Source organism: Setaria viridis, chromosome 3 (genome assembly GCF_005286985.2).
Source record: "Setaria viridis chromosome 3, Setaria_viridis_v4.0, whole genome shotgun sequence".
In the NCBI taxonomy this organism is placed as follows: domain Eukaryota; kingdom Viridiplantae; phylum Streptophyta; class Magnoliopsida; order Poales; family Poaceae; genus Setaria; species Setaria viridis.
Genome location: NC_048265.2, coordinates 39,135,771 through 39,157,180, shown reverse-complemented (window position 1 = coordinate 39,157,180; position 21,410 = coordinate 39,135,771). Strand labels below are relative to the sequence as shown.

The window sequence follows — 21,410 nt, the reverse complement described above, 5'->3', positions numbered from 1 at the left end:
TTAAGGAAAGTTGAATATTCTCTGCACTGCGGTAGTGAAAACAATCTTTCCATGAAGGCTAGTAGTTCTATTACAAGGAGGTCGAACAGCAAAGGATCGACAACATTGAAACTTTGCCTTTTTTTTTCAGCAGAAGGTCAGCTAAGCAAAATCCACACAACATAATCCAAGTTCCATTTTGGGACGATACCAATATCAAGACATGGAATTTTGGGACGAGCAATGCAGCACGGACAAACTCCCTACTTATGACTTTTCAAGGCGATCCTCACCTACAAGCGGAACTGAAGTTCATGACACAATGCATGGATGTGGCATGTTAACATTGAGGCATGTCGAACCTCCACTATCCTGATCCATTTGCATCAAGAAAAACATTGAGAAATCACCAGATGTATCGAAACATGAGGTCAGCAAAGCAACCCAGCATTACCATTTCATCCTTTCATATTTACAGCCTACGACACAGCACCTAGCATTTCCATGAAAACACTATACAACACCAAAAGCATTAGAGTTAGCATTCTGTTTCACCTTATCCACATTTACGCACTACACGCCCGAGCCTCGAACCGACCATGCTACCATTTCTGGAGCTAAGCAAAAGATGAAACCTTGCCATTTTTACACTTTGGACACCTGCTACTCCTACGCCCCGCGCATCCCAAGTCCCCTAGCAAGGCGAGGCCGCCGAACCAGCTAGCTAGCACGCCCACAGCAGGAAGGGGGGCAGGCAGAACGTTTCACCTCCGTGCCGGCGGAGGCGGGGTGAGCCTCTGGATGGCGCAGAAGAGCTTGCGGCGCGCCCCGACGGCGCCGATGCCCATGTCCCGGAGGTCGTCCATGGTGAGGCAGGGCAGCACCGCGGCGTCCACCTCGTGCGCCTGGAACGCCGCCGCGTAGCGGCCCATCCCCATCCCCCACAGCCACCCCGCCACATCGGCCACCTCCTCCCCCGCCTCCTCGTACTCCTCCGTCTCCGTCTCCGTGTCCGTCCCCTCCGCCCTTCCGTTTGCCTTCCCCGCCGCCGCTGGCCCCGCCGGAACCCTCGGCTTGCGGGGGAAGGCGGCGGCGAGGACGAGGTCGTCGCCGCTGTCGGCGGGGGGTTTTGGGAGGGTTTGGGGCGGGTCAGCAGAGGGGATTTGGTGGTGGTTGGTGTGCTGGTGCGGTTGCTGGAGGTGCAGGGGTATGCGGGACCTGGTGGCGGGGACGATGGGGACGCGGCGCGGGTGCGGGAGGTGGGAGGGGGGCGGGACGGAGCCCGCGAGGCGGACGTTGGGGACGCGCCGCCGCTTGCCGGCGTCCGACGACGGCGGCGGCGAGGGGCGGTGGTCGTGGGGCCCGCCGGCGTGGTCGTCCATGGGTGGAAGGAATGTCGGGGGTCAAAGGGGAGGGATGGATAGGGACAGGGACAGGTGGCTTGTCATCTTCTTCGCTTCCCTTTCACAGTTTCACACTTTCACTAGAGTCGTCTAGCAGAAGTCTAGCACTGTCTACAGTTTCTTTCTTTTCTTTGTTTCTTTTTTTTGTGTCTACAGTAATTTGCTTGAATGGCTTTGGTGCCATTTTGCAAATTTGAGCCCCACCGACTTTGCTGGAGTTACCATAGGAAAACTCAATTTTAGAGCAACTTTGAGGAATTGGCTATGTCAAATTTTCTTCCTGTCACTATGTTTTGGTTCCCCCAACGGAATCATACTGCTTCCTATCCATGAAATCCATTTCATGAATAATATAAAAATGCAGTCTCTTTTTTAAAATATATGATAGATAAAAATATTAGTTTATTTTTAAACTAATTAGCTTGTTCTAGATGTCATACATTTATACATTTAAAGATGGAGGTAATAGTTGTTACGGTTTAAAGTTTTAAGTACATACCAAATGTTGTCATGCCAACATTGCATATTGCAAAAATCCTTAGTAAGCCCTTTTGGTCGGGCTCCGGCTCCAGTATTGCAGCGGTACTGTAGCACTCCGGGAGCCAAAACCAGTGGAACCACAATTTGTGGCTCCACAAGCTCCTTGTGGGTTTGTACGAGGGAGGAAGAGGTGAGATAAAAATAGTGTGAACAGTGCCGCTACAGTGTAGATAAGGGGTTGGAATTCAATTTTACGCAACCGACAAATCTAGGTCAAGATATCTCATTGGAACCCAGTCCTGGTCACCGGCATGTCCTCATGGACTCGGTCTAGGTCAATGTTGGAGCATCTGATCGGCACAACACTCTTTTTTCGTAGGTACCGGCATGTCCTCACGGACTCCTTCTAGGTCAATGTTGGAGCTGATCACAACACTCGTTTTTCGCAGGTTTGTACAGAGCCTTGTTGCCTTCTCGAAAAGCAGCAAGAGTCTAGCCTGTGTTTGAGGCATCCATCATTATGGGCTTGATGAAGATAGCTGTGTCATCTACGTACATAGAGACCCTGAACCACGCAGCCTGCCCTCCTATTCCTATTTGACTTAGGAGGCCCAATTCAGTTGCCCAGTTGAGAAGGTGGTGAAGGGGTCAATCGCCAGGATGAATAGCATGGGGGAGAAAGGGTCACCCTGCCTCAAGCCACGGCCATGGATTATTGGCTCGAGCAGAGTTCCGTTAAGCAGCACCCTAGGTGATGTGGTGAGGGATGCCGCAATCTGTGCTGCATTAAGGATATTAAGTAGTCCCATCGAACGGAGTCAAAAGCTTTCGATATGCCAACTTTCATGAGCAATGCTAGTGTCTTGTTTCTGTGGAATCTGCAAGCTATGTTCTGGACGTAGAGGAAGTTGACGTGGATGCTTCTTATTTTTATGAATGCACTTTGGCATGGCGAGATGAGGGAGTGTAGAAAGGGGACCAGTCGAACAGTGAGAATCATGCTTATAATCTTGGCGAAGGCATAAATAAGACTGATTGGCCGGAAGTCTTGAATACCCCATGCGCCTTCCTTTTTGGGGATGAGCATTATGTTGGCTGAATTGAGGAGGTTAAGGTCATTGCATCGTATATTGTAGAAGGAGTTTACCGTAGACACTATATCCCCTTGATTATGACCCAGCATTTTTTGAAGAAGAGGCCTGTGAACTGTCAGGGCCTGGAGCCTTGTCTTGCGGCAGTTGGGAGATGGCTTGTTGAATTTCCTCTTCCGTGATCGGGAGGTCCAGGGCGGATAGGTCTACAGCCAGGAAGGGCAGGCCGCTCCAGTTGATGTCACCTGTCCTCGCATCCGGGCAGCTCATTGTTTCGGCGAAGTGCTCGGTGACTACCTCTTCCTTGTCCTCGTGGTTTTCAACCCAGCCATTTGCTTTTTGTAGGCGCTGGATGAAGCTTTTTTGTCGGCATGCATTTGCTTTTAGATGGAAAAATTTTGTGTTCGCGTCTCCTTCCTTTAGGTTAGTGATGCGGGAGCATTGTTTCTTCCTAGCTCTTTTAATGACAGCCCATCCTAGGAGCTTCTTCTTCAGTTTGGCGCGGAGGGTGAATTTAGCGTCAGATAGTTCTCTGAATTCTTGTGTAGAGTCGAGGCGCAGGATGACCTCCTGAGCCATGTAGAATTTCTCCTTGGCGTCGGAAATGAGAGATTGACTCTAGGAGCGAAGCGCCAATGCAGAGTCGTGCCTGCCAATAGTCTTCCATCACCGTAGAGTCGCGACGCCGCCGTTGTCACCATGGAGGCGGCAGCGTAAGTGACGGCGGAAGGGATCAGCTGCCAGCGATGGGGCGCGAGGGGCGGTGGTCGTGGGGCCTGCTGGCATGGTCATCCATGGGTGGAAGGAATGTCGGGGGTCAAAGGGATAGATAGGGACAGGGACAGGTGGCTTGTCATCTTCTTTGCTTCCCTTTCGCAGTTTCACACTTTCACTAGAGTGGTCTAGCAGAAGTCTAGCACTATCTACAGTTTATTTCTTTTCTTTGTTTCTTTTTTTAGTGTCTACAATAATTTGCTTGAAGGGCTTTGGTGCCATTTTGCAAATTTGAGCCCCACCGACTTTGCTGGAGTTACTATGGGAAAACTCAATTTTAGAGAATTTTAGAGCAACTTTGAGGAATAGTGGATGTGCACGTGCGGCACGCACGTGATATAAAAAGAATTGCATACAAAACCATGTATAATGTTACTATATTATTACAAAAATTGAAACTGAAAGAACATATAACTAACAATCTAAATTCAAATATTTATTAAAAAATAAATAAACTACATTGATCAATTGACACTCCCACATGGACGAGTATTATTTTCTTCGAACACCTTCATATCCTGATGATTGCCGTTAATCATATGCTCATATACATCCTCCATAGAAGGTTTTTCCAAGATTGGATGTGAACGTTTTCCTAGGTTCCTTACACGGTAAGAGTGGGCGTCAATAGCTTTTTTATGTCATCACGTGCACTAGCGTAAACTCGTAGCCCTTCTCTGATTCCTGCACGGTCATGAAATGAAAACTATATATCAGTGGAATATCTATCATTTAAAAAATAAATAAATCATGATATTACCTTCCATCGATGATTCCTACGGGCATGTTTCCTTATAAAAAAATAATGGTACCATGTGAATAAGCGTCCAAAGACTCTGTGGGTGTACATGGGAGAAAAAGTCAATTTTGTTTTATTATGATAAAATTTAAACAATGAACTCATACTTCTATCCCGATTGACAAGAACCCTAGTAGCCATTACAAACTTATTCTTCATCTCTACTTCAATGAATTCTGCACTATGCCCCTGTCTGTAGGTAGTTAGAACTCCTCGGAGGAATGTGATGTAACAGCTACACAGGGAAAGTGATATAATATTGCAACCAATGAAGAAAATGCATAATCAATTGCATGAAGTTTAGATAGGAAGCCCTTTCAAGCAAATTTCGTGAGTACCAAATGGATGGTAGTCCCAAGGGCCAACTGAAGCAACAATTGCAAAGACGTCTACCTCGGTGTCATGAAGTTCTGACATAGCATCTGCTAGATCCACTAATGAGGCAGATGAGATCATCATCGTCGTCTTCGTTGGGCAAAGAGTACAATCTGAATATGTGGATCTGTGATTGCAATTATCACGAGTTTATATAAAGGCTCACGCTCACACCAGGCCTTCAGAATTGTGTTTGGAAGGAAACTGAAGTGGAATCGTCATAATCTCTATGTTCCAATTACGGTTAAATATGACAAAGCAAAGTCATATTTAACCATGCAATTGGATCAGGAAGGCTTTAGATGGAAGCAAATGATTTTGGTTTGAATAGTGCACCATACTTACATGCAATCCGATCCATCATTTCGTCAATATGGCAACCAATTCAAACATTACCAAACATTAATATATGGCAACCAATTCATGAACCACTGTGACATTCTTGTTTGTACCAGCATGTGTGTTTGAATTAGATTCCTTACATATGTAAAGCTTGATTAATGATCAGAATGAAACCGTGCGATCTGAAAACAACCCTGTGATTCCTTACATAATATTTGATTCCTTATTATATATATTGGTCCCACGTGCACCTACAGCGCAATTTGATTTGTGTCCTATTTAATTTGTGAATGAGTTTGACACACAATCATTTATAGGATTGGCCTGTGATCATCTGATGGGACACACAATCATTGCCGGCTGTGATGATCCCGATGCTGATTGTGGCATGATCGCCCTCGTTGCTAGCGTCACCAAAAAAATGTTCCGTGCACCCCTTGGTTTGCATCCATATTTCCATATTCATGTTGTATTAATTCAAACATGACATGCATTTTAATATAATTCAAAAATAGCATTATAATTATTTATATTTAGAGCAACCGAAATTAAAACTTAGTTTATGTGAACTTGAGTTGCCGTCCAATTTATATACTTAATCAGGTCACCACATTTGCTGTGAGAAATTGTTTATACCTATTGATATCATTTTGATGGACCACCAAACGGAGGAATGCTAGTATACTTTAGCAAAGATGGTTTATAATGTAGATGTGTTATACAAAATTATAGAATAAGACATGCTCTTATTTAAATAAATGTGTAACTAAATAAAACTAACTTTGTGTCCCCCAAACAGATCTCCCTTTGGATGAAGTAATTTGTAGTCCGTTGGACCAACAAATGCTACCACCGCTACTACATCCACCTTAGTCCCATGAGGTAGAGCCATCGTAGTCACCAGATTCATGAAATTAGCAGAATTGTTCTGAATAAATATATAACAGATGTTGATGTAGTGGATGTGCACGTGCGTGAGTAATCAGGTTTACAATAGTCAAAGAAGAAAGATCAATTAAATATCAGATGAAATACAACATGAGTGTTTAGGCACTACCATGATTTGGAAGCTAATAAGAAAATTCTATGGGAAGATTAGGCAGCCAGAGCAACGGGAAAACAACACAACTGCAACAATATGTTAAACTAATCTGAAAATAACAGTCCTTAAAATGGCTTCTACCTTTATAATCTACGTCTATGAGTATATATATAAACATATAAAAACTAAACTGAATAATTGATTGACGCACGGAGCACTTCTCACCATCCTGGATTCACGCGCGAGAGAAGCAATGAATGGACGGCACAACTTTCAGCGCTTTGGCACTCAAAAAACAACAGGTATAAGTGGGCTAGCAAGTGCCTCAATAGCATAGGACTCGCATATATATAATCAGGTATAAGGTTTATAATTGGTAATAAAACAATTATCCATTGCTGCCTGGATTTTTGCCTGCTGGCCAGCACGTCTTCTTTCTTTTCCACGGTTGCACTTGCCAAGTTTGCTAGCACGCCATATTGCTCATACCTAATTGTCGCAAAATGTTATATTCTTTTCCTTCTTTGCATGCATGCGAATCCATCTCTAAGTGCTGTGTATGATTTTGTGTTGGCCGCAATATGTTAGTTAATTTCCTTTATTTATTTGATTTACTTGATGTGTCTCATGCATGCTTTCCTTCTTAACACGTGCAGCTGCTAAAAAGGCATCAGATCTTGGATATAATACCGACTTATATATGGTTATTAATCTCAAAAAGGAAACATCATTTTTAGGGAAAAAATAAAGCAAATTGTCCATTCCAATTATCCAAATCATGACACGACACACAGAATTAGCCAAAATCGATGAAATAGTTAAAAATGAAATTCAACAAAACATGTAGAGTATAGCCATTCACGGTTACATGTTCCATAAACAATGCTTAATACATGGAAGTAATTCTGCTTGACGTCCATAGACGTTCCGACTAAAGATAGACAACCTATTTACAAAGAAGATTGGAATTAATACAATATATCATAACCTTTGGTGGAGATTACGTGGTGTCGTCGTAGCCGGGACCTCCACCATTCTCACTCGAGCTGTCCACACAATGGCGTTTGCTAGGTGGTCCGCTGTCATCATCTTCACCGTCATCGCTGCCATCATCTTCGTTATCGTCTTTGCTGTCATCGCTGTTGTCGTTGCCGTCGTCGCTGTCATTGTCCACACCTTCGCTGATGTCTTCGTCACTATTGCCGCCGTAGAATTCGTCGGCTTAGGACCCACGCTCACCATCAGATGACATTGCGACAAAGTCCTTCTCCTCCTCATCATCTAAGACAACCTACGGAAGCTTGGGAGGCCACAGCCCTAAAGGATCAATCAGGGAATCTGGCGGGGTTGACATTGTTGTCATACGTGTGAGGCTCTACACCTCCTACACTGCAAAGAAAATTGCAGTTCAGGAATGGAACTATCGAGGAGGAAACGCCATGGTTATGCATTGGCGTAGTAGTGCGATGGCATATTTATTAATGGTGAAATAGCGCGACCGATCTAGAGATGTTGCGTCGTTTTGTTCCAACAATTCGCCAATACTCAGTGGTCCTTTCGTAGCTTCTGGCAACTACACAATATAGTTCTTTCTGAACACGTGCAGCTGCTAAAAAGGCATCAGATCTTGGATATAATATTGATTATATATGGTTATTAATCTCAAAAAGTAAACATCATTTTTAGGGCCAAAATAAAGCAAATTGTCCTTTCCAATAATTCAAATCATGACATGGCACACAGAATTAGCCAAAATTGATGAAATAGTTAAAAAAGAAATTCAACAAAACGCGCAGAGTAGAGCCAAACTAATGGAAATTCAAGAATTAATATATTATCCAACAATCCCTAATCAACTATATCATCCGTGGCTTCAGTGTCGCTGCTCTCCTCATGGCTCTCTTCATCGGAGCTACCTGGTTTGTCCACGTTATCCTTGCTATTGGAACCTTGGTTCTCGCTGCGAGGCTGCTCATGCACTGCTCCAGCCATCTCTTGAACACCATCTTAATCTAGACACCTTCTCTTCTTACGTGGCTTGTCCTCATCTTCCTCTTTATCGTCTTCTTCATTGTAGTCGTCCTCCTCCTCTTCGTCCTCATCTTCTGCTTGATAGTCCTAAATCTTCTTCTGCCTCATCATTGTCCCAGTCATCGTCGTGCTCATCCTCCTCCTCCTCTTGTGGTGCGGTCGTGTGATCCTCTTCTTCTTCGCACTCCTCTAGTTTAGAATCAGTGTCCTGTTCTTCATCCTCTTCTGGAACCCATTCACCATCCTCTACTTCATCTGTTGGTTCTGCCTCAGTGCTTTCTTCTTCATGATACTCTACATCAGTGGGAACGTTGCTGCCGTGCGTGGGAGGCTCAAGTGGCTCTTCGATGCTCCTCTTAGGGGGAGAAGGCGGTTTGTCAGCCGGCTCCATTGAAAGTTTGTGTCTGATGGGAAAAATAAACTTGTTGTGATTAGGACGTATACAAATCTTAAATATAGTTTCCTCATAACCATTTTTAGCTGACTATCGAAATTGATTGATTAATTTCCTTTGCATTGTAATATGATAGATTGATTAGTTTCCTACCATACAATTGATTGATTGATTACGAAACTAGTTAAAGAATTAGTGATTTACTTTCAATAAATGAAGTAATATGCCGACTATTAGTTTCCATACAACATATAATTGGTGATTTACTTTCACTTACCTTGTTTATTACTTGACTAACACAGACTTGTGTGAATAAAATTACATGATCTTAGAGTGTAAAGTTCCTTTTAAGTAGTACTTAAAATTGTATGCAGCAAGATAAGAGGTATAGATTGATTGCTGCCACGATTATTGATCAACTACATGCGATCCTGCTTAATTAGCAAAGTTGCCTAGCATGCATGATCAGGTGATGGTGGATAAGTACTTGAACTTATGAGCAACGAGATATGAGACATAGACTGAATGCTGCCATGACTATTGGTCAATTACATCCTATTTATAATTAGCAAAATTTCATTGCATGCAAGATCAAGGAGGCATTATGCATGTGTCAGAGTTACACATGCGATACCACGTCCAATTATTCATAGATAGATCACTATTATTTGAATATGTTTCATCAATGACGCAGTACAAAAGCTCAATTCCGGGAGAGAAAAATAATTGTATTATTGATAGATAGATGGATCAACAAATATCCAAGTTCATCGACGAGTAATTGGCTATGCTGGGAAAATAAACAGCTACAGTTGTGCATGGCTACCCTTCCTGGTAGTAGAAACAAATAATATTACATCTAGATGTATTTCTCGACATTTGTGGCCCTTATGGAGCAAACAGCTACTCTTACATCAAACAGCTACTCTTACATCTTCTGGTATGTTATCTGTGCTCTCATTAAAATTGCATTTCAGGACTTCAATAAGAAGCCACTTCCTAAGGAGTCTTGAATCCTTTCAATGAGGAAAAAACAAAATTAGCTATTAGCACTCAGGAAATTAAGTAGAGATGGAGATTGATTGATAAGGAAATGTCAATACTAACCACATTGAGCAAACCATGAATCCGTTCACCATCCCACATGTTCATGAGCTCAATTACTAAAAACCAAGTCAGGCACCTAGGCAAGTTAAGAGAAACATTTAAATTTAAACTTCTCTAAAAAATGATTTATTCATCTTATGAGATAAAGTTGTATGGTTACCTATCAAATGTTTTGGGAACAAGGCACGGAAATATATGGTTCCAATCGTAAATGTCGCCATTCCAAGAGGGATCTATTTCATCCATGGCACGATCATATGTTCTAGCAATCTTCTGTATTCTAGGAAGATAGTAGTAGGATGGATGATTATACGCAAGATTGTGATGAATTGGAGAAGGGTAAATTATAGCTATCATTCTAGCATGTTTGTCGAATGCAAATATGTCGAAACTTTCGCATACATAGTAAGGCACCACAACCTACATTGGTTGATGTTAACATAAAATGTGTTCCATTCAACATTAGCTGATACACAGGTTGAGTTCAACTTACCAGCCGACATTCAGAAAATGAAACTCTACTGCGAGGCCAATCATCAAAGAACTTTGCAAGGGACTTAGGATCATGCTTGACACAATTACGAGGATGGCGTCTATAACCACAAATGTACTGTAGAGAGGCAGAATTATAAAACAAAACAATTTCAAATAAATAATATGAGCATGCAAATCAATATTATTATTAGAAGATAACTTACAGAAAACATCAAGTCCATAAAGTGACTCTTTGGTTCCCTCAGCACCGTAGACATATCACATGCAAGCATGCGCACTGCTAGGTTGAACACATCAATGTCCATAGATCTATTGACATCAAGTGTGTCTTGGAGGTTTTTCAAACTTAAGCTTATAGGATAAGGATCTAAACTCCGAACCCATTCTTTCCTGTTAAAAGATAATTGACACTCAGCTGGGACAATTGTGTTAGATTTTCAAAGACAAATTTAGTGGTGTCAAATGTATGGTCATCTGTGATGCCGTCATCCGGTAATTCCTTTGCAGTGTTAAGTGTTGAATCACAGAGAATGGCAGCGAGCTTCAATCTGAAGTTTGTCATGTCACTCTGCATAGTAGTATATATCTTGTAATTTACTTTTACTATAGTATAAATTATAGCTAGTATATATACAGCAAATTTTTTCATAATATTTACCTGCGTAAAAGTGTCAGATAGCTTCTCACCCGTCCAGTATTCCATAAAGTTTAATAGAAACAAACCACATGACACCCTACATGCAAAAATAGAGTACCTAAGTATAGATAAAAAATTTGAAATGATGCACATTTTTATTTTTATTTTTATTTTTTTTAAAACTATAAAAACGTACCCATCAGTCAGCATCCTTTGATAGAATTGCTCAACAACAAGCCACGAAGAAACTTGCAAGTCAGGCCACTAGTGGTCTGTATTATCCCTAACTCCTAACGCTGCATCAATTTGTAACTGCAGGCCGTCCAACTGTGATTTCAAAGAAATGATCAGATATCTTATAAATGCACTTTATTAAAGTGCTAGTAGAATTTAATACTTACAACATGACATAGGTCGTCACAGCTCATTGGTCCCAATGAGTCGAGGACTTGTATTTCACGTCTTTTGCGGTTAACCACAGCAAGGTACCAATGCATTTCTTCGATATTAATTGGAAGAAACACCTGATGCAATCAAATAGCTCGCATGACATGTCACATGTAAAAAGTATGCAAGTATTGAACGCACCTTCGAAAAAATTTACAGCAAAAAATTACCAAGTCATGTGCGACGTATTTCATCACCCTTTCAACGATGGAGTCCTCTTTAATATTTGGTTTCATTTTTTCCTTGTTCTTACCATCACGTTGGAGAAGGACAACAATCAAAGTATTCTCTAGGTAGCCCTGATTAGGTTTATGTAGGTGTTTATAACCTGCAATATAAATACATCTATTGTTTATAAGTACTATATATTATATAGTAGATAAAAGTGTGCATCAAAGAAATTATACATGTATAAAGTACTCACGTCTCCATTCACATAAGCATTACGTCTTAGAAGGCATTTGAAAGTTTTGTAATTAACAAAAATGTCATCCACCCTCACTACAACATGCTCTTCTCGGCAGCCACCAATTGATTTAATAATGGATTCATCTTCCTCGTCACATGTATTAGATGGAAAAGGAAACACGCAACAGTGACAACAGAGGTGAAATACAAAATAATTTTTTATTTAAAATAGTCACTTAACAAGTACCTTGGGGTTGCACTTCCCTCTCGTGGACCTTCTTTGGTTTGTTATGACGGGATACTTTGGGATCTTCCAATTCCATGTCAACAGGATTCTCCAATGCATCAATGCTATTAATGAGGTCCAGAAGGTTATTACCATCTTCGGACTCCAACACGTCATCTTCAGCTTTGATCTCATGGTTGGTAGCGATGGCATCTGATGCATCCACGCGTATGGTGGCCTCTAGATTTTCACGGGTAATAATGTCCTTCGCATCAACCGTGTCGTCTCCACAGGGCACCACATCATCATCTAGTGTCTCAATCTCTCTCTACAACGTGGCAAACAAAATCACATCCATCATAGTATAGCAACCACTGAACAATCACATTAAAGACTAAAACTGAAATGGCATTGTACCTAGCTTTGGATGATAGTGGATCCATCTGATGGGACCACGTCGAGTATAGTTTCATGTTTTTCTTCATCGGCAACAATGTAATTACCATCTGGTGCGACAAAGTCGAGAGTGTTTTCTTGCTTTTCTTCATCGGGAACAATGCCAACACTTGAGCCACTGCCTTGCAGGCAAGAAACAATGTTAGCATGTGATGTCACCGTCTCTACCTGCTTCCATGGGAGTAGAAATTGAGATGAAATATGTATAAAACCTACCGAGTAATCATAACAGCATATATGTATAGATATAGATGAAATATATATGTACTGGGCATTGGGTGATAGTAGACCCATCTGACTTGAACATGTCGATGGTGGTTTCTTCCGGATCCTCATTGGCAAGCCCTCCTTCACCTAACCCCGTGTTCTGCTCGGAAGGAACATCGATATCATCTGATGCAGCAACATATCCCTGCATTATATTATATTAGCAAAAATCAAGAAAGCCTATAACATAAAGAAAATCACAAGCACAAGAAGTTTTCATCATCAACTTAAAGTGATCCAATTCTGCAGCATTTGGAGAGTAAAGGAACATGAACCTCCATTTGTGAGATGCGCTAATAGGAGACATCAAAGAGCAAACTGCAGGTACACGTCTGGGTGGCCTGCGCGAGGAAAAAGAGAGAACGGTTGCAAAGTGCTATGTGGAGGGAATATATAGGAAAGTCGTGTCCGCTTTATAGAAGGAAAGAAATAACAAAATTGGATATGCTGGAGGTCAGGCAAAGTGATTATAATGGAGATAAATTACCATGCACAAATTAAATACTATATAAGGAAATGTGAAGTATAGAAAATTGATAATCATAATCAGGGGAAAAAAATCATGGGGGTAGAAGAGAATAATCGCTGATACCTATCACTGAAACTTTGCCATATATCAGGACTGTCCGCCACATTCTCTGCCATATATCTAAGACCTACACCTCAAATTAGGAAAGGATGATTGAATCTCCCACCCGACAAATCCGCCTCATGTTTCCTTTTTTTCAAGGTGTGTACACACATTTATTTGAGTACTTGTCAGCGCTATCTGCTTGTGTATTCTCCTAGTTCTCCTAGCCCAAAGAAACCAACACAAAAGCTTCTCCACCATCTCTGCCTTGGCAGCACCTTTGAGAACTCTATCATGCCGTTCTCCATCATGCTTGCAATGCCAACTGTCCAATGGTGCGGCTTGCCTACCGAGATATGGGGCGAGATCATCAGCCGCATTGACGTGTTGGTTGTCATGAGCTTCTCTTCGACCTGCAAGTCACTGGAGTCGGTTTGCAAGACCCTCGGAGCTACCATTCTGAAGTCAGGGAGTGCAATACTAGTCACATCTCAACTTGATCAAGATGGCTGGGGGGTTGAGGACGACCTGAAAACAGGCAAGTTTGGTTTACATTATGTCTCCAATACATTGTCCTTTTGCTGTGTGAATGAGGGGTTGCAACGTAGGATCTGGTTAGGTGGCAAGGGTGATTGGCTAGTTTCTACAAATCCAAGCCTCGACGTGGAGCTCCTGAAGCCAATAACCAAGAACTAAGGTTCCACTACCATCCTTTGGTAATAATCTGCATGGTATAGAACTGCAATCATACAGGGAACTTAGTGTAATATTTCCTCCATTTGCACGTGATATCCGACGAGTTGTCCTTTCCCGGACACCATCCCACGCGGATGGCTATGAGGCCATCGCACTTTTCTCTGATGGATTATTGACATACATAGCAGAAGGTGAAAATGTTTGGAGGGTGTTGAAGAATCCAACTGACCATGATGACAACGCCTACAATTATTATCTAGAGGTTTCCTTGGATGTCATAGTTTACCATGGATGGGTGATTGCTATTGAAGAGGATGGTGACATATTTGCATGGCACATGAGCGGTCCGGACTTTGACACCAGTGCAGGTGCCAAAGCCGAAACCTACTCCAAGTGAGGAGGAAGTTGAACATGTGTTCTACCTTGCCATCTCCCCTTCTGATCAGCTAATATTGGCATGCCTGTATGGTCATGATTTTGGACACAATAGCAAACCGAGCAGAATGGTGTGGAATGAACATGATAGGTTTGAGCAACTGGATAGCATTTCCATGTTTGAATTTGACGATGCAAATGTGACATGGAGAAGGATTTCATCCATTGGGAAGGACCAGTCATTATTCCTTGGGCTAAACTACCCCTTTTTCGTCACTTCAACTAACTTGAAGGGTAATAGCGTCTATGTGGCCGATGTGGGGAACTATGATGTTGGCATATGCAGCTTGGGTAAAGAAGGGCAAGTCTCCATTACTAAACAAGATTTTCCAGTTGATGAGAAGGCACATTTGCTCAAAGGATGGACCATTCGCACCCTAATGTGGTTCCGTCCTACTGCTCATGCGAAAGCAAAGAATTGGTTTATATTTATAGTATAGATTTTGTTACTTTGCTCATTCTTTACTCCATTGTAATGCTTTGTGATTGATTTAAAAGATAATTTAAGTTCACAAGTGATTTTGAATGATTGATTCATCGCTATAATATAATACTGGTCTACACGTTAATTTAAAACACAATTTACATCCATAATCAATTAGATCTTAATAAATATAATAAATAAAACTGCCACTGCAATGCTGGCTGTGTGATCTTATCTAAACAATCAATCAACCTTTTACCCTCCCTACTATATTTATTGTATGTTTCCAAATGCATCTCCACAAATTAGGCTGGTTATCCGTGTGATCAGGTTATTAGGTTGTAAATACGAAACTAAGGATAGTATGAAAGGAAAAAGGAAGGTGTGAACACAATCAACGAGGGCGCCATACAAGAAGATGAATCGATGTCGATTCATTTCACCACACACCGTGATCCATTCCATGTATATAATAACTACCTTACAATAAACCATGGGCCAGTGTTTAATCGACGGACATAGACACATAAACGACAACCCATTATAACCATTACAAACTCGAAAGGTAAAATATTATTATGGCCCATGTCGATGGCCTAGCCCATTATATGTCCTAGATTGTTTAACAACCTTCTACCCTAGTATAGAAGGAGACCAACCGTTCACCTCCTAGAAGCCGTCGTCGATTCCTCTTTCCACATTGTAGCATTCTTGTGGATCTACCGAGGATATGCACAAGCAGCGCTATCTAGCAAGGATGCCTTCGATCGAGGTAACTCAGCAACTTCACAATGCACTTCATCCCTTTCTGTGCTCTCCATTAGCTAGGATCCAAATCTTTTAACCTTTGTTTGTCCACAGAATGGACAAACAACACCACATCCGCCATGCCGAAAAACTTGCGCTGGCCATCGGAACCATCTTCCAAGGAGGAAGAACATTTGCTTCCCGGCGAACAGGTCAGCACCGATGAGAACCCAAGCGACTCTATTCCACCATGGTCACCTCTATGGACGGACGATGAATGGGAGGAAAAGCCCCCATTGGAGACCGACAGTGACATCAGCGTAGCTCTTGCCCTGATGGAGATGGACCCCTCCATCACACCAAATGAAGAAGGGAAGACGGATACAAATGAAGGGGAAGGCGAGGGATATGAAGCTGACATCAAGGACTACGAGCACCGACCGCGCAAAAGAATCAAGACTTGCTCGAGTCCATCTACTTGGGACACCTCCGGCCCATCAACCAACAATGACAGCATCCCCGACACTCCTCCTAGCTTTTCCAGATGCGATCATGTGTTTAGTGCAAGAGAGGAACCACACAACAAGCCTGGAGACACCACTGAGTCTCCAATCAACCTCGACGAATCTGATGATGAAAAATAAGACACATAGTGTGCGCATCATGTCTTTTTCAATTCCTTACATGCAGTGTTATCAGATATTATATCTATATTTTCCTTGGTGTATGTAATTATCATATCATGCAATTAATATATTATAGAATTGATGAAATCACCATATGTAAATTATCTTGGCATGCTTCTATGATTATTTAATGTGGGGATATAAACCGTTAAAAAAGTATGCAAAGCAGCCATCAAAAAAATTAAAAAATTTCATTCCTTATTTCATACTCGTCAACTTAACACTACGGACCTAATCAAGGTCTACTCCACAACTGCATACATTTTCATACTCGTCAATGACATGTTTCATATGATTGCCATTTATCATGTACTTGTACACATCAGCTATGGAACGTGGAACACACACTCTCCCTAAGCCTGCATCTAGTGCCCTGATCTCGATGACGCGTACGGCAACAACAATTTTGATGCCATCGTGAGCCATGACGTCCGTACGAAGTCTAGCTCTAACATCTGAATAAGAAGTCGCAAGATAAGCAAATCTACGATGCCCAAATACACACACACACACACTATACAGAAATAACAATTATGCAGCACCTTCGAGGCTGGGAATGCATGGGTATGCGCTATTATCAATCAGGGTAATTGATGTGTTCTGGCACTCTTCGAAGGAAGCTGCAAGATCTCAGAGTTCAAAATGGATCACAGATCTACACGTGAGCTCCTGAAATTTACACAAACTCTTGATGAGATCATGTATTTGCATACGCACCTCTATCTCGATTTACACGAAGTCTTGTTGCAACCATAAATCATTGCTTAGTTTGGCACCAATGAGTTTTCTATGGCCGTCTGAATGAAGTCAGGTATGATGCGTAGAAATCCAATGCGACTGCAACACACACAAGGGTTTGAAATGACATAGAAATGCATAATTTAACTGTTAATTAAGCACAATGGAATAAACAAACCTCGAATCTTTCAAGTAGATCTCCGTTGTGCAGTATGGTTCAAAGGACCAAATTGGTGGCACCGGGCCAACAGAAGCAACTACCGCGAACAAACTTACCTTGGATCCATGCTCCATTGCAAGGGCTTCCTACATAGTCAAGAAACTGACGCATGAAACCATCGTGTCCTTCACAAAATTTGTCTCCATCTCAACCGTTAGTCTGTACTCCTACGCGTGGAAATGGAGACAAATTCAGTGTCACGTGTCATGCAGTAGAAATTCGGTGTATATATACCTGATGCCGCTTACCTCCAAGTACCTGATATTGAAAGGTGATTTTTTGGCCAATTTGTTTCCAAAAGTTAATGGATCCAATATTAGGGGATTAATATTGAATTAGGAAAGCTAGAATCAGAGGGTCCGACAAGGAATACTGAATTACCGGGTGTATAATACCGTTCATAAATAATCAATAATCAATATATTGATTTCCAATTACATACCATTATCATACCTAAAATAGTTAGTACACTCACATGGAAAGGACAGTGTTGGGTGCAGAAAATCTTGTGTAACCAGTACAGCCAATTGACGCCAACACCGTGATTGGTGCGCCTACATCGCACAGGATGACAGGTCCTGGGCTAGTGTTTTTCTTTGATAAACCATGGGCCAATGTTTAATCAACGGACTTAGACACATAAACAACAGCCCATTATAACCACAAACTTGAAAGGTAAAATATTATTACGGCCCATGTCGATGGCCTAGACCGTTATATGTCCTAGATTGTTCAACAATCTTCTAACCTAGCATAGAAGGGGACCCGGAGGTGGTTCTTATTATGTCATTGAGAAAATTGACTTTGCTTGTTAACTAAATATTTCACAATGATTGCAAACAACTGAATTGATATAAGCATGAACAAAAAATTCCTGTATGCACAACTGTTACCCTGAAACCAAAAAAAATCAATCAAACATGAGGTGAAGCTTAACAGATCACAAAGACACACAAGGTAGTCGTTTCCTGCATTGACAGAGACACTACCTGTACCATAATAAGCTGATCATCACGTAGATAGAAGCATGCAAACCTGCATGAACAATACCTACAGTTACAACAATGCACATTGGAATTGGAACATAAATAATTTTTAATTTTTAAAAATAATTTTTAATTTTTAAAAATAATTTTTAATTTTTAAAAATAATTTTTTATTTTTTAAAATAACACACCTTAAGTCTCCAATACATCTCTATATACAATATTCTTTGTGCCTTTTCCAGTGGGGGTCCATATCTTTGTTCTTTCTAGCAAGAACCCACGTCGTCTCAAGAGAACCACCTCTAAATAGTGCAACGTACAGCTATCCATGTGCAAAGACAGGCTTGGGGAGGTAGATACCAACATTGGGTATTGTCTAGCCCTACGCTTTGTTAATGGTCATGGCGAAGCTCAAGCGGATGGGAAACTGCTTGCGCTTGAACTTGAAGGGAAGAGATAGATCTTCTGAAGGTGACATTGGTATCCTTGGTATGAATACCCTCTTTCCTGCATGCTGTCCATTGACAATCTCAGCATCAATACAATTTTTTTGGAATCCTCTAACGATCAGTCGGGTGCCATTACAGAGGCCATTGTGAGGATCTAGATTACGTAGTAGGATAACAGGACAATTCTTCTTTATCGTCAGCTCGTGTGGAGGCAACCCGTTTGGTGTTATTGAATTCAGAAAATCAAGGGGATAATTATTCCGTGTGTCATCCTCTATCGAAGCAAAGCTGTAATAAACCTGCTTAGTACCTGGAAACCTATAAATCATCAGTGCATTGACCGCATCAACGTGCTCATTCCTAGTTGAAAGGATAGCACGCTCGCGCATGTAGGATGCTGATCATACAAATATCTTCTGAAGGGCTATCAATAAAAATGTCATCAGGCAATAGCACATACTCATCGCCAAATGTTTCCTCAGTGCCGTTACCGATGCTCAATAGATAATCTGCAAACCACGTGTTGGACTGTGCTCTCATGTTTTGGGTTAGCCGGATGTGTCGAACACTTTCCCATATGCATGACTTGAGCAAAGTAGCAACAGTTATCTGTGCTCTTGTACCATGGGCCACGATAGGAAGAACCTATCTGAAATGGCCTCCAAACAACATGACCTTACTGCCAAATGGTCGCGTGCAGTCCATTATATCTTGCAATGACCTATCTAGCACCACACGCACTGTCTCTTGGTCACCATGACCTCATCCCAAATAATGAGAGATGCTCTCCAAAGCAATTCGGCTATACCACTTTGCTTTGTAAAACTACACATAGTGCTATTGTCCAACTTGATTGGAATCTTGAACCTAGAGTGGGTAGTGTGTCCACCAAGCATGATGGATGATGCTATACCAGAGGTTGCCATAGCAACGGCGATAAGGCCCATGGAGCGGACCTTTGAAAGCAATGCATTATATAGATATATCTTACCGGTGCTGCCAGGACCATCCACAAAAAAGCCCTGCCCTTGCTCTTCATAACCTGGTCAAATATCTCCTCCAAACCTGCCCTCTGCTCTACATTTAGTGTATCTATAATCACCAGGTGTTCCTCTTCGTAACCGAGATTCTGCTCCTCAGTGAGTTCTCTGTAGTGGTCTCTAGTACGTAGGTCTTCTGCACACAAGGAAAATATGGAATGTTATAGGAAAAATTTAGACAAATGACTTGCGTGAAATTATAACAATCTAACCTGACTCATTCAGCTCTGGAAGACCATAGTGTCTAATATCTTTTCCCATGGATTTTAGATGAAATGATATATCACGTAGTACTAATTGCTCTACGATAGTGTTGTTGTCATTAGTATGACGGAAATCCTCAGCCAATGATTCATAATGCTTGTCCCAAAGATGGCGTATGTTTGCGCATTTGCAGAAAACCATAATAGTGGCAAAAAGCTTGCGGAGAGAGGAAGGAAACCTGACCATGGCACATGCAGTCAGACTGTCATCTAATGACTTATCTGTCGACCATACATCTATGGGCCCACCGGGAGGTTTGGACAGTCCTAAATATGGGGCTGTACACCAAGACGTGTCAGACATGGAGACTATAGTGTGGGATGGCGTGGTCTACGTGGAGGACAAGAACTAGTCGAGGACTAGGAAACTACTCGTAGCAATTAGAGTAGGACTCTCTAGTTGAATCTGACTAGTATTCTTGTAAACAACTGACTTGTAACCCTGCCCCTGGCAATATAAGGTGAGGTAGGGATCCCCTCCAAACAAGTTCAATCAATACAACACAACCAACACACAGGACATTGGGTATTACGTGACATAAGCGGCTCAAACCTGTCTAAATTGTGTGTTCGAGTTCACCTTCGAGTTCCTGATCTTAGCAAGCCCCATGCATAAATCACTACTTCGGGTATCCCCTTGGTAGGTTGGCAGGTCTAAACCCCGACAGCTGGTGCGCTAGGTAGGGGCTCTCGCTAAAGAGCCACTGGCGAACTCGATGGCTCAAGTCATCATGAAGCCCACTACCGCGTTCGAAGCAGACGCGACATTCATCTTCGACTCCTGAGTTTGCATTGCAGATGGTGCTAAAAACTTCCAGCGCCACATCATGCCGGCCCTAGAGGAGAAGCAGTACGACATCAACCTTCATCACCAAGCTTTGAATGATTTCGTTGTTTTCAACCTTTTTCGAGGCTCAAGGGATGAATCCGAGTACAACTCGACTTCTCCCACCAGTCAGACTAGCTCCCACGAGATGGCACTTAAGCCATCGTGTGAATCGGTCTACGATACAAGTCGATTCCCATTCGGACTCCAAAACCGAGTACTGTCTAACAAGACACCCTATCTAGATTACAATTCAACTCAGATTCGATTGAGAACCTTGATTACTACTTGGAGCCGGACAAAGAGACTCCTTTATCAGGTCCACAGCAGGGCCTGGTAATCACATCTACTCCACAAGGCATATTCGTCTACTGGCCCAACATGAAGCCACCTGCTCTCGCCAAGGACGACGAGTCACGCCTTGTCGCCTACCTTGACACCATCCCATACCAGGAGGGCACACCTCTCTCTCCTATCTATGGAGAAGATGGCCCCACAGAGATCATCACGTCAAACTCGGGTAGTTTTTATCCGGAACGGGAACTACTCACCATCGTCGCCCCTCAAGACGGCGAT

General features: G+C 42.1%; 1 protein-coding gene across 1 annotated transcript; it reads right to left on the bottom strand.

The window, feature by feature from the left end:
* Window positions 1-410: 410 nt before the first annotated feature.
* Window positions 411-1,669, bottom strand: LOC117848830 (uncharacterized). The gene has a single exon (XM_034730390.2). It carries the CDS (start codon window positions 1,359-1,361, stop codon window positions 744-746), a length of 618 nt encoding a protein of 205 aa, XP_034586281.1. The 5' UTR covers window positions 1,362-1,669; the 3' UTR covers window positions 411-743.
* Window positions 1,670-21,410: the final 19,741 nt, after the last annotated feature.